At 27.4% G+C, this 24,356-nt stretch overlaps 2 protein-coding genes across 4 annotated transcripts in view; one reads left to right on the top strand and one right to left on the bottom strand.

The window, feature by feature from the left end:
• LOC129960303 (acetylcholine receptor subunit beta-like) overlaps positions 1–5,965 on the bottom strand; it is a 35,890-nt gene extending 29,925 nt beyond the window's left edge. For 2 of the 3 annotated variants that reach the window (XM_056073638.1, XM_056073640.1), the window contains exon 1: positions 2,219–2,347. In XM_056073638.1, coding sequence (XP_055929613.1) covers positions 2,219–2,285 — 67 coding nt within the window. In that variant the 5' untranslated portion in view covers positions 2,286–2,347. Of the gene's footprint in view, positions 1–2,218; positions 2,348–5,756 lie in introns of those variants that run through there. The other variant, XM_056073639.1, reaches the window with a different exon arrangement.
• Positions 5,966–6,475: 510 nt separating this feature from the next.
• On the top strand, positions 6,476–18,772 carry LOC129960176 (protein yippee-like 5). The gene is made up of 4 exons (XM_056073383.1): positions 6,476–6,669; positions 6,896–7,067; positions 13,706–13,893; positions 14,731–18,772. Exons 2-4 carry the CDS (start codon positions 6,907–6,909, stop codon positions 14,733–14,735), a joined length of 354 nt encoding a protein of 117 aa, XP_055929358.1. The 5' UTR covers positions 6,476–6,669; positions 6,896–6,906; the 3' UTR covers positions 14,736–18,772.
• Positions 18,773–24,356: the final 5,584 nt, after the last annotated feature.

Raw genomic sequence — 24,356 nt, 5'->3', positions numbered from 1 at the left:
AGTACAGAAAAATTTTCTTGTGACTTTCTAAAAAAGTTTCAACGAAAATGGCTTTTACAAAGTGTTATTATCAAATTTAATTCTCCTAAAATCACGAAACAATATTCCCATTTTCCATGCAAGGAAAATCGCAATCATTTTATAGCTTTTAAGTACATTAGAGAAAGACATGACGAAAGTTGATGGATCAATAAAATAATCACGTTTGTATCAAATTTTATTTGGTATGCATGCAACAGCAGTTCTCTTGGCCTCAAGTTGCTGAAGTTGAAGTAAAATGTTTTGCAATGGAATTTGAGTAATTCGAATTCATCGGAGATTTGATTTTTTTGGGGGGGTCTTTTTTTTGGGTCTTTAGAATTTCAAATTGACATAATGTTAAAATATCAACCATAACTTAAATTTATATTAAAGAGTTCGAAGTCAGAAATAAAAAATGTAGGAAATTCAATTCTATCTAAAAAAGTATTCATTCTAAAATGTTTCATACTAGATAATCTGAGAATTTTTCGAAAATCGGACCGAAAATGTTCAAAAATTCATAAAAGCTTGCATTGCTTTTTAATAAAAAATTGCAGTTGTTTTTTTATTTAAGCATAAATTGGCATTTAAAATGTTTAATCAATGAATAAAATTAAATAAAATTTAAAATAAAATAATTTTTATGAATTTGCTATATTCCATGACATAAAATACACTCCCCCTTGTTAAAATAAAAATAGTTACTTAATAATATTTTAAAGGAATCATGGTTATATCATGGAAATAGCGAAAGTATAACATAGAGTACAGTATCAAAAGAAAATGTTTTAAAAGTAAGTATTTGGCTAGGCAATTTTTTAACGTGAAGTAAAAAAGATACTCTTACTATTTCGAAAATAATTCGTATAACTCTATTTAAATAATAATCCGTCAAAATTGAGGTTAATGTAATAATAATTAAAAGACAGACCATTTCTACTATCGTATGTGGTAATATCAATTTGATTGTTAAATCTACCCCATAACTTAATTTATAAATAAAAAAAATTATGATTTTTTAGCTCAAGTGTTTTTTCAATATAATATAATTATCAGAAAACATGAAAAAAAAATCGATTAGATGAAATACTTTATATGGGTTTTAATTTTTGTGTTAAATGGTCTTCTTTATTTCTTAATTCAAATAAAATGTATAGTGAAATAAAAAACTTAAAGGACTTAGTTCACAATTTAGAATATATGCAAAAGTTATTCTGATAGCAAAGAAGTAATTCAACTACTGCAATCTGATATCATAGTCAATCGCTCCTCTATCACTACGCTCTCCAAACTTAACACAAATGAAACTTAAAAACATAAAAGGTTTCACGTACATTTTCTTTATAAATACGATGATCCATTACTTGGATGGAATTACAAACGCTGGATTGAGCCATTAAACCATAATATAATGATATTTAGTATGCTGTTGTAACGGAATAAACCATTAAAACTCTTTCTAACAACTTTACATTGAGCCCGAAATCGTAGCTAAACAATACATGTTTTGATAATAATGAAATTTGAGATTAGATGATTAAATTTTGCTCAAAACTTTTCTTTTTATTAATGTCACTCCTTAGGTGCATTCTCTTTAAGCAACATAACAAGAATAATATTTTGTCATACATAATATTCAGTGAGAATTAGTAAGAGTTCACTTTAATATCATGGATTCTTTCATCTAAAATATGATACCGATTTAAAAAATTTTAAAACTTCTTAAGCTTTAATTTTGATGATGACTTAACGAATAGTTATTACCATGAATTGAATTTACCATATCCTATGCTACTTGTTATAATCTTCCGGATATATTAAACCTTGATTTGTTATTTTAGGTAGAACTACTTATTGTTCTTATTATCTTATCGACGCTATTACTTCTCGAAACTGCTTATTAAATCATGTAAATAAAATTGCTTTTATTATACTCCTTAAAAAATTTACTCCTTAAGCAATTTTAAAACATTTTTCAACACAACAGAATGATGTTTAATCTTATTCGACTTACTCAACAGTTGTTTATTTACACAAGCAATATTTAACAAAAATATTTTTACTATAAACAAGTGAAAACATTAAAATAACTTGAAAATTCAGTATATTTACATTTTTACTAATATTGTGTAATCTTTAATAATTTAAACCTAGATATTATATGTAACTGGAAAAAAAAAAAAAAAAAAAAACATACCTAAAATAAAAGCTAGTTGCCATGTCACATAAATATAAACAAAAAAACATATGTTACACAGTTCCATTGAATTACTATTAATAATCACCACAATGCCAAGTGCCACATCTAACTCATCGTTTGAAAGCAAAGCAGGTGCCATCAGAAATGGGCGGTTTTTGTTAATTTGATGAGATGCAGCTGTCCGGTGGCCGTCATTCAGTGAAAAGATAGGAATTTGAAAATTCATTATTCTGATTAAAGATTACGTCAATTTTCCTCTTCCTATCTCCTCAATTATAATAATTAATTAAATATACGCCGAAAAGTATAAAGAAAATGTATAAGTTTACCTATAACCACTGTAGCAATACACTTTTTTAAATGTTTTATTCCACATTTTTCATTTTCACGTTGTTGTTTTTTTAAATTTATTAATCGAAAAATTCTAGCTTTTTATCTTCATGAACACCACATTTTGAGCCTTTCTGAATCTGGGGAAAAAAACACTTCTGAGATTTAGTTTAGCAAGTTTAGTTTAGTTATATAAAACTCCTGTTTCTTTATAGCAACAATAGGGCTATTTTGGGACGGACCTCGTAATTTTGAACCGCGGGCAGATGATGACACTTGAGCTGGCACCCCTTTCCAAGCTTTCGCACCACACCAGCGGGTGGGCGTTTGGCTCCGACGAACTTAACGTGCACCAGCCCCGCTTACACGACGGTTCAAAGGACAAATTATATCCTTTGTTTGTCAAAATTTTGAACTTCATTTGAATAAGTAAACCATTGTTCTGAAGGCAAAAGTTCTGACAAATATGAATAATACTTATGGATAGTTATGATAGTGATATTATGGTAAAAGTCGATATGTTTAAATGAACATTCAGTTCTATAGGAGAATGCAGTACAATTCATCCATAATTAAGACTACACAACTGAAACAACAACAAAAAAAAAAAAAATGATTTTTCCTTCTAGGTGAAATTTAATTCTTCTATTACCAATATAATATTTTCTATATGAAATCAATTTTTCACTAGACTCCCTGTTGAAGGCATTGGATATTTTGGATTGAATGAAAAAAAAAAAGCTTCATCATACTTTATTTATTAATAACCAATTAATTATGCTAATTGAAACTGATAAAAAAGTGAAATATACTGTGATTGTTTCACACATTTCTCTTATCAAGACAATAAATTTCTTTGTTCAATCTTTAGTAATCAAATACAAATTAAGACACTGTGTGTACATTAAAATTCTGTTATTATATTAATGATACCTTCTACTTCATAGCATAATCAAAATGGTAATGTTTATATTTGTTCATATTCGAGATCTTCTATATTCTTCATTAATAATTACTTCATGAATACATAATAAATTTTACACCTTCCAAACTACTAAAACCAACTCTCTTGGTTTTACCTACACACTCTTAAAATATTTAGATTTTTTTTATTTTTATTTGAAGCATTTTGTTTACTTTAACAAGTAATACATTAGAAATCTTAATTTAAAATATTGGAGGAAGAGAAATCTTATTTGCAAACTAAATTAATTTTTATGTTAGTAAATTATTTTAACAACACTGAGTCATAAAATTAATTTCAGACTATATCAAAGTTTCTCCTGTAAGTTTTCTGATATCATTCACTACCTTCTTTCAAATGAAGACATTTTGGATTTGCACAAATAAAACAATCATTTTTCAAATTCTGTTACTATATAAATGTGTTTGTGAAATGTTTATTTAATGATTTCTAATTAAAGCCCACTCTTAGTTAATATCATAGAAAAGTTTTTAGAAGTCCATGAACAGGTTTCAAATTTTCCATGCTTCTAAAAACAGTTGAAACTATTTATATTCTTGTAACTGAACTATGTGGAAATTTACTACTTTCTATTTTAAGTACAATTAAAAAATATAAAACATGCGTATGTTAGATTTCATAATGAAATATTATCTCTTAATTATTATTTTTTTGACAAATTATGAAACACGTCTTTGTATACTTAAAACTATGACTATAACATATACTTAAAACTTAAGACTATAACAAATTATAGTCTCAATTATTATGCTTCAAGAAACAAAATGATCATGGCTTGATTGCATATAGCTATGAAAATTTAGATTATATAGGCATAATTTCTGTATGCATTTTTTAATCCAAATATAAATATTTGTAATTAAAATTTTTTTAACCAGTTTGGAAAAACAAACTGATTAAAGGACTAATAACAATCAGGTGTATTAACAAAATTACAGCACCAATTTACAATTTTGACTAGAATTCACCCTACTGCATATCAATGTTTTGTTAAAAGGTATATCAAAATAACTTTTACTCTCAGAATATAAAAGCAATATATATATATAGAGAGAGAGAGATAGATAGATGAATGAAATTTGAAAAATATCAATGTAAGCAGCATAGATTTAAAATGAAGTTCTTTAATAAAGTAAAAAAAAAAAAAAGATATTTAAAAACAGTAATATATAGTATTATAAAATACATGGATATTTATTTTTAAGGATTTAATAACCATTGTAAATATCCAAGTACTTAAGTATTTTTCTATTAACTTTATTGTATAAAATATCTGCATTTGTATGCAATATGATATTTCAATATGATATGATCAATATATCTCTCAATATTTATTGAAATATCAATCAATATGATATGATATTTCAATAAATATTGAGTGTAAAAATAAGATAAAGAAAAATTTGTAGCATATAAACCTTTTCACCCCATTTTAATTTTGAAAATATATTTTTAAAAATTAACCAGAAAAAAATTATTTATACATTTTATACAAAATATTTAATTTAAATATTAATCCTTTTTTATTTAGAAAGATTAAATGATAATATATTTGCTAATTTATAAAAATGAACCAATTAAAAAAAAGAAAATTTGAGTTTGGTTTAAAATAATAGAGCTGATAATGAATACTAAAATGAAAAAAAAAAAAAAAAAAAAAAATGTTCATTTCTTGGGGGGCCTCTTAGTTTTTGATTTAAATGTTAATCTGAATAAGATCTATATATATTTCACAGTCAAGGCTCAACAATATAAATTTCAAGTGATTTGCACAAATTATCTATTTCTATATTATATTCCTCATTTGTAAATTATTGAACACTTTTTTAGTTTTATTTTTCTTCTTTTTTGTTCATTAAATATAAATTTATTTCCTTCAATTTGTCATTTCATTGCACTGTAGAAGCTTTTATTGTGTGATTTATATATAACAGTAGCTCAACGATTGAGGTAAAAGAGTAAAAGCTTCCATAAAAAAAAAAAAATAAAAAAAAAAAACTTCATATTCAAAAAGGCAGTATAAAGAAAAGCTTATTATGAAGAAAAATTCACAGCTTTTCAGGTAGTTAAATATTAATTGGTTGGTTATATTGGGTTTTGATAGTCATAAGACAATTCAGATTTGGGAACCAAATCATTTATAATTTCATATTAGCTCCATTAAATTTTTTCTTCCATACTTCTTCGGAAATCTGGATTATTTTTTATTTTTTTTCTCACCTGATTGTAGATTTTCAGACATTTTTACTGAGGGGGCTTTAAATTATTTCCTCATATTCATGAAAATATTCATTCGGTGATATTAGTGTCATACACAAAAAAATTTTAGAAACGAATTATTTTGCAGCATAAGCTTCATTCTTCAAACAGTGACATCTATGTTTAGCTGAACCATCATGGCGGCGTAAGCCAACACACGAGTTCTTGTTATTAACCAGCGGCTTCTGTTTACGTGTAGGTTGACATTCGAGGTAAACAATGGTAGCAAAAGATGGCACACTGCACATGCGCAATGACTAGGAATTCTGCGAAAATTGAAGCAATGCTTTTTTAATATTTGGATATTGTTTAACTAATAAAAAATAGTAAGGATTTATTTAACCTTAAACGCCAGGCATCTAGGAATTGATAGTCTTTTGAGGAAACATTAACTTATTATGTATATACGCAATAGCGTCCATATTTGAAATTAGAATACACTTCTTACTACAACACATTTTGGTTATTATCATTCATATTTATTCACTGCGTTGATTAAAATATTTTTTATGAAGAAAATATTTTACATTAAATAAAAAGACCTTTAAAAGAGCTAATTTTAGCCGTAATTTTAAAACAAATTTTCGTTGGTATTTTACGCCAGATGTAAACAAATCCTGGCGCATGCGTTATAATTCAATTTTTGCTTTGTAATTCAACGGATGTTGCTGGATGAAGCCTGCTGTTTGTCTTTTTGGAATTGACAACATTTTCGTTCCAGGAGGGCTACAGCTGCGCGTTTGTATACTTAAGTGCTTTTTCGTAAAGGTGCTTCTCTTATTCGTATTTTCCTCATTATTTGGTATTTCTTACAAATCTTTTCATATTCATTAGTAAATTTGGTGAAAACAGTTCAACTGAAATTTTATTGCAGGTAATAAATAGTTTGTTACAACATCTTGTTATAACCTAGTTACGAAATGGTTTCTTATGTATGTTAACCTTATGTATTTTTAAATTTATAATATTCCATAACCTAATTTTTCAGTTGATAATATGATGGACATATATATTTCTCAATTTTATTAATGATAAATATATTTTCAAACTTATTATGAGTTTTGAATTAAACTGAATTACATTTATTTTTTGTGGCGTAGATTCGTTAAAAATGGGAAGAATATTTCTTGAACATATTGGAGGTTCCCGCATGTTTTCTTGCGCTGGTTGTGATACCATTTTAACCAACAGGAATGAACTCATAAGTACTAGATTTACTGGAGCCACAGGACGCGCTTTTCTTTTTAATAAAGTTGTGAATTTAACTTACAGGTAAGAATCATGCCTTAAAAATGGCACTTACTTTGCTATTACTAATCAAATATTAATTACTATACTAAAACAACTAAACATCCTTCTTTTTCTCTCTTTAAATGTTATTTCATGCTTTGAAAATATAATATTTTACTTCATTCTCTTCACCGTCTTGAAACTAATTTGTGAGTCAATGCATTTTGATTTATTTTTTGGTATTTTATTTTTATACATGTCACCTCTATTATAAAAATAATTAAATATTTGACACATAATTGCTGTTTCAAAATATTTTCTTTATGAATTTAATAATAAAAAAAATACATATATTAATCTACTTGCATACTATGCAGTTAAAAATGAAATTCCTTTGTTTTGTGTCCAATGTTTCTATTGCCAATCAAATAAGTAATTAATATATAAATTTTTTGCATCCTACAATTTTGTTTATTCTAACAATTTAACGAATCATTTACAGCAATTATCTGAAGACTCTAATAAGGTTTCTCATTTATATTTCCTATTAGTGGTGTAGTCTTGATTGAAAAATAGAATAAATGACTGTATAAGTGCTCTATTTACTGGTATGACTTTGATCATCCTTAAACTCGAAAGTCTTTTCCTTTTATCTTTCCTAAATAATATGTTTCTAAAGTGCTAATCATTTTGAAATTTTGATTCATCTGTTAAGATTGTTTTATAAAAAAAAATACAGCTCTTCCCATAAATTTGATTAAATAGAATCTCATGACCAAGACAATGGATATCTTATCGCAAAAATTCTAAAACACAATTCATCAAAAGCATAGCTTTCAAGGAAGTGAAAGTTTATGTAATGTTTTTTATGGAATTAGGTTGAGTATATCTATGATATAACACACTTATGGTTATAATTATATAGTTAGCTCCTACTTCCAGATTCTTTATCACATATAAAATTCATATAACTTTTTTGATAGGGAAATATTTTCCAGAAAGGCCATTTATCAAGGCCAAATTTCAATAATTCATTAAACTTTATCTAAAGATAACAAATCTGATCTTAAAATGGAATTCGAAAAATAGAGAAATATTTTGCTTCATATAACTTTCATAAGGAGGGCTAATTGATTGGATTGCCCAATGACAGATTTAGGCATATTATGAACACTCTTTTAATAACTTGTTAATGTAATTTAATTGAAAGATCGCCATATCAACAATCTATTTTTAATTTTTATTTTAACAAATTTATAAAAATGTTTTGGTTATTTTTTACCATAATATACATATTAATAAATTCTTTTAAAAATTAATAATTCTTAGTGTGACTTTCTTACTTACCAATAGAAGCATTGGATTATCATAATGGATTATAAGGAAATGATAAATTTCAAATATAACAAACATTAAACATTATTTCTTGGGATCTTTCCCAGTCTTTTTCCAAGACCATTGAAGATTTCTCATTTTACTATGTCATAATCAATTAAATGAATTGATATCCTAATACATTATAAATAAACAACTGCTTTTTAAGGATTTTATTATTTGTTGCAGTACTTTTTAGATTTTTTTTGACAACTAGGTTAATAACATTTTTGGCCTGAAATTTCATCAGTATCATGTGGGCAAATGCAAACCTGTTCCCTTAAGTGGGCAACAAAATGTTTCTATCTTTCCAACAGTACCTAATTTTCCAACCTTTTTCATTATCAAAAGATCATCTGCTACTAATGATACAGTTCATTGTGTCTCTCCGTTTCTTGTTGAAAGATTTACAACTGACAATATTGGTGAAATTAAAAGTACTAAAAAACTTAGATCTGGCAATTTGCTGGTAGAAGTTCAATCTTATAAACAATCTGTACAAATTATGAAATTAAAATCATTGGAAAATATACCAGTCGTTGTTTCTCCACATTCTTCATTGAACTCCTCGAAAGGTGTTATTTCTTGCAGGGGAGCTGTTCAATCTGTACAAATTATGAAATTAAAATCATTGGAAAATATACCAGTCGTTGTTTCTCCACATTCTTCATTGAACTCCTCGAAAGGTGTTATTTCTTGCAGGGGAGCTGTTCAATGTACCTGTAGAAGAAATAACTAAAGAGTTGCAAGGACAAGGAGTTAGCCATGTACGGCATATCTCTATACGGAGGGATGGCCAGCTCCTAAATACCAAGCATCTGATTCTTGCATTTAGTTTTTCCAAATTACCCGAGTACATTAAGGCAGGGTATATGCGCCTGTTGTTTCGACCATATATTCCGAACCCACTTCGTTGTTATAAGTGCCAACGTTTTGGACATTCCAGAACTTCTTGCTGCTGGACTCTAACTTGTGCCCACTGTGCGGAAGCATGTCATGATAGTACAGAATGCACATCTGCGGAAAAATGCTTTAATTGCAAAGGTGCACATAGTTCATTTTCTCGGAATTGTCCTGCATGGCTACTAGAAAAAGAAATAATTCGTACAAAAATTAAAAAACAAATTTCTTATTCTGAAGCTCGTAAAACTGGTAAATTTCAAACTCCTGTATCTAGTACTAGCTATTCTTCTGTGATAAAAAAAATAAAAACCCATCTGCAACTGATCTGACTCAAAACAATGTACTTACGGATAATACTCCCGAATCCACTATTGTGACGTCATTGCCAGTTGCTCTCTAAATAGTAAAATTGTTTCTCATCCAACTGGTCATGAATGTGAAACTTCTAATGTCCCATCCAGTGAAACGCCACAGGATCTTCATAAATTTAAAACCGTTATCTAGAAGAAAAAATAAATAAAAGACCACAAGCAAAATTCTGAAAATGTATAAAATTTTAAATTCTGGAAGACTTCACCTCGAGAATGTCTCCCAATCTATGCCAGTCGCCAATTTTAGCTCTTTGACCATTAATTCTAAATTAGATGATAAAATGTATGAAGCCAACTCTAAACTTGAAACCATGTCCACAGATAAACCCAACCAAAACACTGATAGCGAAATAGAATTGGATAATGCACTAGAATATAATCCTCATTGAAACAATGGATGAAACACCACCTGCTCTCCAGAACATTCTACCGATTCCACCACAGTTGATAAAACTGTTTTTAGACAAAGTATCCAAAAATGTATGGTTCAATGGGTTGACCCCAAAAAATTTTAGTGAACCTTCAAGTACACCTATTCATAGGAAATACTTGAAAAAACATAGAATAAAAATGTTACAATGATTTTTTTCACTTATTTTCGTAATTTATTGTACCTGTTTTTTTTTTTATGAGAGTTGCCCTTTCACCTTTTTAAATTTCATTGATATTTTAATCTTTTGACATTTTTGGAAAAATTTCCTTTCTGGGATGTAATTTGTGTTTTTAAGAACACTGTTACTATTCATTATTTGTCTTCCATATTATAAGATATTTAAATTGTATGACTGAATTGTACTTGTGATATTTTTACCATTTGTTTGGTGCAGTATAGCCATATTTGGCTCTTGCACCACTAAATCTCAAAATACCTACCTATCATATCTGAATAAACAATTTGCTAGTCTTTTTTTCATAGATTGCACGAGACAAGACTATCAAAAATTTTTTACTTTCATCATTTACATTTATGGACAATCAGAAATGAAGAACATCGATGTTTCTGTGCTTTCACCAGGTGATGAAATGTTTACATTTAAATTCCCAAGGGATTGTAATTTTAGCTATGTAGGATTATCAGCACCATATTGGAGGAGTTCCTTCAATTTTGAAGTATGGCTGCATCTAGTTTAGTATCAAATTGCGTTGGTTGAATTGGCTAATCAGTTCATTGCTCTTCCTACTTTTACATTCAGTAATATATGCTTTTATCTATTTATTGTTTAAAAGTTATTTCTTCATTTTTGTTTCTTTCATAATTTATGATATTACAATGATAATTATAATTTGTTTATTTATCACTTTTCGAGTTGTGATTGAGGCTCAATTCAACATTTGTGCTCCTTGTCAAAATAATTTTAAAAATATGAGAATTATTTTAACATTTGGAACCATAGTGGAGAATAAATATAAATCGCCATATCTAATTTAATGCGAATATATAAATTTCCTAGAGATTTTGGTTTCTATTTTTTTAGCAGCATTATTAGCGAAAATAGTTTTGCTTTTGGCATCTATGGGAAAGACAGCATATAATGAAGGTCTAATTCCCATAACTTATTTAGCTTTAATTGCTTTTTTTTTTTTGTTCAAAAGGAAAACACTTGATTTTTCTTTTTAATGTTAAGTTGATCATTTTGTGTGTTAAGAAAAGGAAAATATGTGTTTTGTGCTATTAATTTTCAACATTATTTTAAACTAGATTTAAAATACTTGCCCAGTATTGTGGTTCAGAATTAATTTATTGTAAATTTAAAAAATATACCAGAATTAATTTATTCTTCCACTTCTTCGATATCGTTATTGAATTATGAAGTATCCAATAATATTGAGAAACATTATGAATATATATCTTTCATTAAATTATTGAATCTTGGAAGTAATGGATGCATGTTATTTTTTCTTTTAATATTTTTTTTTCCTGTGTATCTTCAAAATTCCCCCTGTGCTTAGCAAAATGTTTCTGAATTTTAGAATAATGATGAACACTGTAGTTTCATTGATACATTATAAGTATATATTTCTCCTGTAATTTAAAAAAAAAAATTATACATTTCAATGTAAATGTAATTGATATTACAAAAACTAATTTTTTTTATAATGGAATTATTCAATGAATAGGGGAGACACCTTAAATTAAACAGTATTTAATTCTTAATCACTCTGGTAGTTTACATGTGATTTTGTTCATCTTTCGTAAATAAATCTGACAAACGGTTCTGAAACATGATTGGCAGGCTAAAAGCTAATCTAGATGATCACTCATCTTTTATTGTTGTATATATTAATAAATATTTACAAAAAGTGGGAAAACATTTACAAAAATGAAGCTGATTTGAAGTAATTAAGTAAAGAAATTGAAAATTATTTTTTGATCTGTTTTTTGAGCATTAAATTTGATTTCATTCTGTAGATTTTAGATATATATCAGAGAAAGGCTGGGAAAATTTATTAATCTGGAAAAATCAAAGAAAATAAAACAAATGATGGCCTTAATTTACTAGTATTTCTTCAATATGATTTTAATTATATATAAAAAAACCTATTTCTTTTTATCCTTTCATCCATAAATAAATTATGCAGTAATCATATAGCAGTTTGCTTTCTTTTAATTTTTGTCAGTGTGTAGAACTGATTTAAAAGCACTAATGGTTTTATTGTTCATTATAATTTTTATGACATGTTATTTTGATTTTAAAAAACTAATAGTATATCTTAATAGACTCTAATAACTAATATAAATTAAGAAAAACCTCATTTATTATATGTTATAATTTTTTATGATTTATATTTAAAGTGCTTTTTTTGCTAGAAAAACAGTAAAAATGAGAATTTTGGCATATTTAAATTTATTTCAATTACAGTTCTTTATCAAAACCTATTATCACTAAAATTTTTCTTGATTTGCTTATATTTTTATTTATTCTTCTATTACTATATTTGATATAACTGCTGGACCAATTTTTTCATAATTTGATTTTGTTTTATTAATAAATCTTTGTAAAAATTCTAATAAGCCCTTATTGGTTTTCTAATTTTAATTGCTCTAAAATTAACTTAAATACTTTTTAAAATTCCACTTGTCATGGAATTTTTTTCATCAGTTCTTGTTATTTGAAGTTTTGTTTATGAGTACTATTCTTAAAACATTCTTTAATATTAGAGTTGATTAATATGCTTCATAAAAGTGATGATTTATGAATAAAACAGAACAAAAATTATTCTTTTTAGTTAAATTATAAAGTTGTTGTGCGCTGACACCTGCTTTTATACATTGCATTAGGATCGCATAAAAAGAAATACTCAAAAGATTGCATCCCTAAACTTCATAAATAGCAATAGAAATATTCTATAGATGTTGTGAGTCGGGGATTATACTTTTTAAAGAATCACATAAGCAAATGCGAGTGCATTTATTTAATGATAGAGAAGTCCAAGTATGAAAAGCAGAAAATTGTGGAGATAAGGTGTCTTAGTCTGTTAAAAAGTCATCTTAGATTGTTTTAGAATTTTCTATTCTATTTCTACAACAATTTGAGAGTCCAGTTGATTTTAAATTGCTTTCTGTGGAGAAATAATGAAAAGAAAGAATAGCTAAGTTTGCTAAGAAATTTTGTTTCTTACAAAATGTTTTTTGTCTGCTTGCATTACTTTTTAATTCGACTATTTCATTCAAATTTGAGTGATTTTTTTTTTTTTTAGTGTAGTAAACAATATGTTTTAAGAATCTTAACTTACAACAGTGCACTATTTATTTTGAACTCTGCATGTCATATTATATAAAACTTATTGCCTATTTTAATCAAATATAATTCTAATTTAGCCAACTTTCTACTATTCAGTAATATAAGTATCTCAACCTTGCTTTTAAAATAAATTTTATAACATATTTTAAAATGAAACTAAGCTATGTTAATTGTAAATTATTTGTCTTATTACAGATTTTATTATAACTTCAAGTAAAAATGATGTTAAGGTTTTTTTGTTGTTTGTTTTGCAAAAGAACTATTTTAAAAATATTTATTTATATTTCAGTGAAGTGCAGGATCGTGTCATGCTAACAGGTCGACACATGGTTCGAGATGTTTCTTGCAAGAATTGTGAAGCTAAACTTGGATGGATCTACGAGTTTGCTACAGAAGAAAATCAGCGTTATAAAGAAGGGCGTGTGATACTTGAGCGGGCTTTGGTTACCGAAAGTGATGGTGTAGATGATTACATAGGTCAGTTAAGTATTCTTGAATTTTAGAACAGCGCTTTTATTAAATTTGGACTTAAAAAATTATATAAAAATACAATTTCCTTGAAAATTAGCAAAATAAATGAAAATATATCCTTTGTCTAAATAGAAACTCATTTAGCTCATTTGAAATCCTTTTGTTTATCTAAAAATGTGCTACAAATGGTAAGTTTCAAATTAGATCTTGTACACCTAATCATTTGCAAATTTAAGTGCAATAAATGCTTGAGAAAACTGCAGCAAAACCTATTCTTTAGAAATTTGTGGAATTTTAAGATTTTTGTGAAAAGATAATGCATCTTATTTTAGAACCAATAGTTAACTCTAAAACCATCAACAGAGATTATGTAATATTTTTATACAGGAAATGCAAGCTACCAGTTTATCTAATAATAGCATACACAATATCATGACCACAACCATTTCCTAACATTTAAAATTATAATATTTTATAACTGACAGCAGAGTTTGCATTGAAATATTATGCATAATGCATTCTATGCTGACTTAGATAGTTATCTTATCTTATGGTCAACTAAGTCTTTTAGATATTCTCAGAACTGTAAATTACATGGATGAACAATAAAGGCCATTATATCTAATATGTTATATTCTTATTAGATAGTTAAACTGTGTAATTCATGTTACATATTCTGTGTAAAAATATTATGCTTCTTCTACTGACAGTTTTTAGAATTCTTTTGATTACCATATTTTGATTTAGCCTTCTTGAAAATAAGAAATTCAATTTGGAATGCCTTGCTCATAAAGATAAAATTGACATTTAATTATTTTGTTTAATTATTTATTTTATTTACAGGATAAAGATGTTATACAAGATGGAGAAATGTGAATTTTTTTATCTGATGCTAGCAGATTGAATGTCATGTTTTTTTATTTGTTACTGTGGAAGACTTGGCTAAAATTTATGAACTTAGGGGTTTTATGCCCTGCCAAATTCTTTTAGGATGAACCCTGCATTGATCATTGAGATGTTAAGTCTGAAAAGTGTTTCCTCTTCTGGCGATAGCTTTTTACACTGTATATATAATTGAAGTTCTTTCTTCAGTTCAAGTGGTGAACATTTTTTGTTATTGTTGTTGTTGTATCATGTCATTTAAACTCGGTGAAATTGTAATGCTGCCATGTTCTTTTACATATGCATGTAATTTTTTATATAAGCTGAGCATCATCGAATTAAACTGTAAATGTAATCGTGAGAAATTTTTTACTTACATGTGTATTGACAGAAGAGATTATATACACACATTTCCTTTTTTATTTTTAAAACTGTAAATCTTGATAGTTAAATGATGTTTAAAAAAAATTGTAACTTCGCATGAAAATAGTTGTCGACTTATTTATAATACGTTTGTCATTGTTCACAATATAAATCTGAAGCTTATATATTTTAATCTTTCTTAACCCTTAACTGGGGACGTGCGGACTGTAAGACCGCTAGCGATGGCTTTTCGATCACTATTTTTAGCTCATTTGAATGGATTGACCCTGTAGCTTCCTGTTTTGTGACCTTCAATACACATGCACTTTTTCGACTGCTTTCCGTGGATGCTATATAAAATAATTCAGTTATTTCTTTGAGCGCGGTCTCTTAAGACCGCACCTCCCTGTTAGTGTCCCAGTGATTAAAAAAAAAAAAGGCTTAGCAGATGGCGCTGAAACTTGGGCCCCGAAATATCATCCAATTTATTGATCCTATTATGAAGCAGTGTTCCAGACACTTTTAAATGAAGCAGAAAGTGATTTTAGTGATAAGGATAATTGTACAAAAGAGTTTCTCGAAAGTTCACATTCAACTGATTCTCATATGTATGTTCAAACATAATTAATTTTTCTAATGATAATGTATTTTGAAAAATTTATAAAATATATTAATATGCCAAGATATATATACAGAATTTATAGGTTGATTTTTATATTAGTTTTTAACCTGTATGTTTAAAATGACCTATAAAACCGTGCTATGAAATTCACACAAGTCGTTAAAAAAAAAGAGCTAATTTTACCCATTGTCATTTTTTTTTATTTTTCATATAATTGTTGAATTTTACATTATATTGACTTCTATATGCCTTTATGTACTGTAAAAATAAATATGATTTAAAAAGTAAAAAGTAATATTTTTTTTTTCAAGAATATTATTTATTGTTGCATGTAATTTGAGAAGAAAATGTATGTTCCATCGCATTTACTTTTTCAATGATAATATATTTTGAAAAATTGATAAAACATATCTATATATCAAGAAAAATATCTGCAAACAATATTGGCAGTTTTTGATATTAATACATTCATTAGAAAATTTGAGTGTAAATGAAATGCGGTCTCATAGATTGCACCTCCCCAGTTAATTCCTAAAATTTAACCTCCCCAGTTAAGAGTTTATATATATAATATAGAAATAAAAACCAATAGGGGGAAAAAAGTATAAAAAATAAACCAAATAAAATAAGAATCCGGCCTGAAGACTTTCTCAAGGGTCGCCCTCAGGCAGGGATTGGATTGTTTCAATTATAGGTTTTAATTACTTAATGCTAATATTTTTGGTTACTTATATGAGCCATTTATTTTGAAAGTGGGGCAAGTCCATTTTTGAAAAAAATGGAGATAATGGTAATTATATATAAAACTTGTTATGATCTTTTTATACGTAAACAATTTAAAAAAAAAATCAGATTATAGTATTTTGGAGACGGAAGTTTTAGCTCTTAACAGTATTGAAAATCTGTTTATTTTGAAAGTGGTGCAAGTCCGTCTTGGATTGAAATTATTTTTGACCGAATATATTATGGAAAAATTTTGCTCCCGTTGCTGTATAATGAAGCAAATGTGGCCATGTCTGAAACCTAGGGTGTTTCTATCTCTTTTTCTATCTTTGATAATGAAAATTGGTGGTTGTACGGTATTTCATAAACAATAAAACGTATATCTTAATTTTGTGTCTCGATAATATGTTTATTTCCAACACCGATTGTTCAGTCCTGTGACAATGACATAAATATCATTGATCACAAATTTTTGTTGTCGGAACCTTCAATTTTACCGGACGATCGTGATTTTGGAGTGGTAGAACTGGCAATCCGGAAAACCAGTTCCTTGTATATTCCCCAGGATTACTATAAAGTAATACGAAATTGTCGGAAACATAATAAATGTTTATTAATACATGGAATGAAACGCGGATAATTATTTTCAACCCAACCTCTGGAAAAAGTGGTTTTAAGAAATAAAAATATCGGTGGAGAAACCGTGAATTGTTTAACTATATGCTGGATCAGATTTACAAGGGATGCATCATACAAAATGTTCTACAAAACGTCGAAAGAACGAGATGCTGCATTTAAAATTGACGATTTGCCACCACAATGAGTAAGACCAAGTAATTTCTGAAATATAAAATTGTCTTTTATGTATGAAAAAAACGAGATCTATTGCATCTGAAAAATGCAAGGACATGACGGATTTATTACCATATGTACCTCCTATTCATCATGAACATTTTAAAGTGTTAAATTCTGAATAAAATTCAATTATATCTACATATAAACTGAAAATGTATAATTTCATTGAAATTTTTAATAAAACTGAATTACTTTTTTGTTATATTTTCTACAAGAGTATTCTTTGTTTTGTTTCACATTTTATCAAATGAATAAATAATTATAAATTTTTCAATAGTATTTTGTTTTTATTATTAAAAAAAAAGCTGATGCAACTGAAATATTTTCCAATTAAATGAACGTTTACAATAATTCATTAATTTTGAAAGTGAGGCAAGTCCATTCAGTTATAATAACTTTATTTTTTTTAGTCAGCACTGTAAACACTATTGGATTATAAACTTTCATTATCTGGTTCCACAAAATACAAAAAATTTATCTATTAATACTTGCCAATATTTTTAAATTTATTGAAAGGTAAAACTTTAAATATCTCGCAATAACAAAAAATGGTCTTGCCCCATTTTCAAAATAAACGGCTCATATATTAAATACACGAAAATGTAATAAAGAGAAAAAATCGTCACAGGAAATAATGTACGGAAAAAAATAGCATGGAATATTCCTCATTACAAGGGGAAGTATCCTATTATATTCATAGTTTTTTTTTTTTTCTTTCATAAAATATGTATCATATATATTTGTTTTCTTTCTTCTTTCCTTGCTCATTGAAAGAAGATTAGAACTAATCTAAAGATTGTGCTATTAGTTTCTGATTTCTTTTTTTTTTTTTTAATTCTTTGTTGAATGTCTTTGGACTATGTCATAAACTAGATGTATACGAGCTTGTGAAATTAAATCTTATCTTGTGAAAGAATGTTTACATGGAAATTAGATTAACTGATTAGTTTGTAAATTGTAAAAACTGGCTTCAGTGATTAATTTAGATTCATTTTAAAAAAATGTGGGACAAAACTTCATCAAATCATTTATTCTAAAATATTTATAAGTCTCATGCTCTGTGTATAAACAAAGATAATGTATACATACTTATCAGTTAAAATTTGAACTATCGTATGCTTTTCCTGACAGAATTTTGAAAAAGAAAATATTACCTAAAATGTGTTTTATGAAAATTTATTGAGAAAAAGATTTATATTGCAAAAAAAGAAGGAAAGGCAAACAAACAAGATGCATGAAATTCTACAATAGTTCTTTATATTTTGATCAAAAGTATTTTAAATCTTCTTAAATTAGATATTGATAAAATGTTACAAGAACTTTTTCATATATTCATAAGATGTACAAGATGCTGTACAGTATGGAAATTTATGGAGTAGTACTATCATAATATTGTGTAATATCTTGTGCTGTATTTAAATAGAAATCATTTTTCACGTGTTTGAATCTTTTTTACTCTGTACTTCTGTGACTAATCATGTTCATTATCATCAGCATTACTCTGTTGTCAGATAAGAATAACTTTCAAAATCTCTACATATATTTTAGATATGCATTTTCCCCCCACTATTAAAATTTTTTTGTCTTTCTTAAAATGCTTAAATGGTATTAATATCCATAGAATTTCTAGATATTTGCTTGGAATTTAGGTTCATTAAAATTCATAATATTTGCCTTGGCATCAAAATTTGGCAATATGTGCCCATATTGAATTTATTCTACATGTGGAATATATAACAAGACTGGGCCTTGTAATTTTTAACATCATTAAGTCTTTCTATTGTCTTATTTGTGTTTCCATTTCTTATACAGCCGAATTTCATGAAAATGCTCATTAACAATTATTTGATTATCTGTAACAAATGTAAGTAGAAATAAAGTAAAAGCACCATCCATTTTTTGATTGGTCATAAACTTATGTTTTCATCAGCTCATGCGATTCTTGACTGGAGTTTTAAATAATAATTAGTTGATACTTTTCTGTTTGCTTTTTTTTTTTTTTTTTTTTTTTTTTACCTTATAATCGTTTAATGTTTCGCTTATAAACCATTATAAGCGAAACATTTTCGAATTTTTGTAAGTTTAACAACTCTCGGTGCATATTTTGTCATTACCAGTGGTTGAGATAAATTGATAATGAAAGAATTTTTTTTGATAAAATACTATGAAGCTCGGCATATTTCTTACTTTGTGTAATTCTATGTATTTCACAGTAACAAGTTCTGTTATGGGTGACAATGCCCATTTTTTGTGAAAAATTAAAATAAAATTTAACTTATTTTTTCTTTGGAACTTTTTTTTTGTCAAAAATCAAAATTTCAATGATATTCAAAAATTATATATTTTATGCCTTCAATAAGTGCACAATAATTTTTTTATTTATCTCTTATGCATTCAGAGTTGGTTTTTACCTTTGTCTGTTATATCCAGCAGCTAGTCTTTTTCTTTCTTGCTTGCAATCTTTAAGTGAGAGCATTATTGATGTTTGATAATATCTGTATATTACCTGCACGAATTCTGAGAATTCTATTTTATTAGAATTTAATACTGTGATTTTAATTCCTTTAAAGTTCTGGTTTTTCTGGAAAACATCCATTGAATCAAATAACTTTACCTTACTTTAAATATAGCTTCTTCTTTTTTTTCCTTTGTATCTTTGCAACTATCAGAATTATCCAATCTTTTTCATTGTCTCAAACATCGGCGGGAATGCGTTTTTTTCGGTATCGATCTCTTGCTTTATTTTATCAAAGTTATTCCCACTTAATTCTCGATTCTGATTCCATATGTTTTTTGATATTATAGAACACTCTTTTTTGGTAATTTATAACTTTTATATAACCCCACCCCTAAGTTATTGCCTGTGTTAGCTTCCACACAGGTTTCTCACATTTTTGACTATCAAAATATTACAATTTGAAATTCCACAATTTAAATATCCAAATAGAAGAAAGTAAGGTCACTTTCTTTGTCTATAAGTTTTTTAAAAAATCGTAACAGACAACTAGTTTAAAAAATTAATTCCTTCCCATTACCATTATGAAATCTGGATTATAATAGAGGATTTAACATTTGAACATATTATTTGCCAATTTTTTATTGGTTACACTGTTAAAACAAATTCCTATTAAATAGATGATGAAATTTGACTATTTTTGAAGTCTTCCTTCTTTTATAGCCAGTTTCTATTCTTTTTTTCTTTTTTTTTTTTTATGAAGCAAATATTTTTAAATAGTAAAGTTTAGAGGAACCAACCTCTTGCTTTGAATCACTCTCTAATTTTGTGTATACTTTTTAGATGTATTAATATATACTTTATTTAATCAGTTGGAATGTATGCGGTGCATTTCTAAACCTGAAGTATTTACTGATATATTTATTATTATTAAATCCTGTTAATTGTTTTATTTGTTTCAGTAATAATTTTTTAAAAAAATTGTATAGATGTTTTACTATATTTTGTCTCAATAGCACAGCTTTCTTATATAATGCTAAGTTGTTTCCTTTTATAGTTATAAAAGATAAAACCATTCCTAAATGTTGCAATTTGTTTCAAATACATTTGAAATAATTTTCTTTATGAGAGTTTATTGAAGAAATTCTTTATTTGTATTCGACTTTGTGATATTTCTGAAAAACTTAATTACTATTGCAAAAGATCAAATATTTATAAATAATTTTTTCCAGCATGTTTTTTGATAATTTTGAAAATTGTGATTTCAATACTTTTCGTAATAAATTATACAGGTCTGCAGTAAAAAAGTTGACTGATTCTCATACATTTTTCTAGATATTATAAAATTCTTTGGGCACTAATTTTCCTCAATTTCTTGTTTATAATTTTTGTTAATTTTATTTAAATAGGAATTTATTTCGTACATTTACACTTGATTAGGTGTATAATTATTTCATTGTGGCTCATGAAACTTGTGTTTTAAAGAGGAATGAATATAAGAAAAATGTATATAGCTACTTTGGTACTTAATCAGACAGGGGAAAAAAAAAAAAAAAACAACCTTCAAACTTAATTTTGAAGTAACATTTTTATATTTGTATGCTGTGGAATTTTGTAAATTAAAACAATTGCTCAAGTTTTTTCCTTATCTGACTGCAATTCAAAGAATCTTTTCCAAGGGGCCTAATGTAGTTACGGTCTTAGTTTATCAAATAAAATCACTGTAGTATTTTGTGTACTATTTTTTTAGCTAAGGGCTACTGACGTTTATTTACATTGCATCACATTTTCTAAGTTTTGTGAAATTTTAAATTTATGGGAAGTAATTTTTTAATGTTTTCAAGAGATTGCAGAAATATATGTTCTTTTCTTTGCATATGTAAGGAGCCAAACGAGAAAGGTTGAAATGTTTCGGGAGATGGATAGCCTGCTCATAATGGTAAAAATAGGGTGTGAAGAATTCATAAATAATGTGATGTATAGTACTTTCCCCATGTGTTTAAGAACTAAAACGGTAGCGGGGAAAAAAAGAAAAAAAGCGATCGCTTTGATTTCCTGTCAAATAATGTATTCCTTCCATTTGGATGAAAGTTATGAAATTTTATTCTCGGCAAACTTAAATATAATAATTATGGAGAGCTTCCTGCAGGGTCCCTCCCCCTCCTTTTTATGGATGAACATTCCAAACAGTTTTGCGTTTTGGGAGAACGGGACATGCTAGATCGAAAGAAGCAATGAATCAAAGGGACAACCAGAATGGTCTGCATCAGAAAATGGAAATATGCATCCTATAAAACTTTGATTTCAGTAGGAGGAAATGGGAGTTGTTTACTTTACATGAAAGGAAATTCAATTAATAGTATTTTCAAAAAAGAAATGTCTTTAAAATGTGTATTCACAATTTCCTGGAAAATTGCTTTTATTGTTTTAGTCAATAAAAAACTATATTAAAAAAGAATTATTATTTAAAAATTTCAAGGAAGTAGTTATAGGAAATCGGAAGAATTCCAGCTATTTTTTGCTTTTGATGACATATCCCGGAAATTCAAGAATTTCTGCTAACTCATTTTTTTATTGTCTTCACTTTTGTCTATACTTCTTATTTAATTTTTAGCCTAATTTTACTTTATATAAAAACTAGAACAGGAAAGACAGAAAAAAAAATCTGTGCTTGTACATGCACTTGTGTAACTTCTATCATGCTAGCAGATATTGAAGTGAGAAAATTTATCAAAACTGAGAGAGAGAAAAAAAAATCCCCCAATTTAGTATTCTTCTGCATGTTTGTAAACTAGTTAATTGACGGAATGAAATAATTTTTCTATTGTATTAAAATCCGTTTCCGAAAATTAACGAAAAATATATATATTTTGCTTGAAAACTAGTGCTAGAAATCTGTATAAATAAAATTGTAACTACTAAAATCCTGACTACAGAATATATTTTGTCGATTTTTGCTCACAAATGCTATGAAGCATTTGTATAAATAAAAGAACAATGGACAAATGTTATATTGAAATCCAAGCCCAATAGTGAATCCGTATTTGGGGCTAGACAAAAAGAAACGCTTAAAGTGACCCCACCTGTCTCGGTGAATAAGGTATTAACCTCGGGTGTGTAGGTCCAAATACAACCTACCTATAGGCTCCCCCCCCCCCGAGAAAAGATCTGGCTTTAGCATTTAAAATCCTTATGCACTTGGATACAAACTACTGAAAAGACAATTTTGCGACGACATCCCCCCCCCCTTCTTTCTTTCTATGTCTTGGGGAAAGAACATGAAAACATTTTTGAAACGTTATAATTCAAGCAACACCGGTATATTAATGCTTACTAGATTTCAAACAACTTGCATGACTCAAAATTCTGCAGACCAGTATAATCACGAATTTTTATCAAATTTTGATAGATCCGTTCAATCCATTACTTTTAAATATTGTTAGTAGAATATTTGCAATATAATTTCATGTCTGCCTTCTTTATCTCAAATATTTTATATCACCTGTATAAAAATCATAGAAAGCGCACAATTGATACCTGGTAAAATCACTGTTCAAAGAATATGAAAAAATTTTCATCCAAATAAGTGAATATGAATTCACCGGTTAATGTCTTTCTGATTTTTAAGTATTCGACAACTTTAAGCAAATTACTCACCATACTTGAATTTGATTAATTTCTTCTATGTTTTGTAGTCTGAATAATTTGATGTTATAGTGCATTCTTTTTTCGTTATGGTGTGGCTTATTAAATGTTATTAAAATATTGAATATAATCTTGTGCGAAAAAAGTGATGTAGCAGATGTGCTGAATTTTTTAAAATAAAGAATTTCCTTAAAAATTACGATTAAATTGTCCAAAGCTTTTATTCAGATGCAGGGGTATTTACACATTTTTAGAACTTTTTAGATAAAGAATTTTTTTTAAAGCAAATGTATTGTATTAAAAATTTCTGATAACAGCTGATTGTTTGAAATGAGAAATTCTGTCGGCTACTTTTAAATTTATTCTTCCAAAATGTCGCTTGTAAACAAGCTGTGAATTAAAGGAAATGTTTTTGCGTTTTCCGAAGAGAAATATTAATGTCCCATAATTTAAAAGCGTTACTAAATGCATGAGTGTAAAATTTCTAAGTGAAAAATAAGCCACATTAGTAATAGGAAAGAGAAAAACTTTCAATATACTTCTACAGAAAGACTTCAAAATGGTCGTACTGTTTCAAATATATCCAAAATAAAATCGCTGGTAACAAAAGAAATCCGCCGATGCAGAAAGCAATTGCTCTTTAAATATACTTTTAGCAACAATAAATAAAATAAAAGATCTTGGTTTACAACTTAACCCATTTGAAAGGGCGCTTTTTTTTTTTTTTTTTTTTGGAGACCATCCGCAGAAACGAAAATAATTGAATTGCAATCATTGCACACATGGTATGCTATCCGTCTTTTTGGCTAGGAAAATCTTTGCTCACTCGGTGTGCAATGAATTAAAAAACAATGTACACCAGCTTTTGCCGAGGCATGTGGTTCAACGAAGAACAGTTTTTAAAACCTTGTGTGTAAACTATTT

This window comes from Argiope bruennichi, chromosome X2, assembly GCF_947563725.1.
Source record: "Argiope bruennichi chromosome X2, qqArgBrue1.1, whole genome shotgun sequence".
Lineage (NCBI taxonomy): Eukaryota > Metazoa > Arthropoda > Arachnida > Araneae > Araneidae > Argiope > Argiope bruennichi.
This window is presented reverse-complemented; position numbering and strand designations above follow the sequence as displayed.

Coding starts and splice junctions, on each gene's coding strand:
- LOC129960176 (XM_056073383.1), top strand. CDS start 6,907: ATGGGAAGAATATTTCTTGAACATATTGGAGGTTCCCGCATGTTTTCT. Junction 7,068..13,705: donor GTTGTGAATTTAACTTACAG/GTAAGAATCATG, acceptor TTTATATTTCAG/TGAAGTGCAGGATCGTGTCA.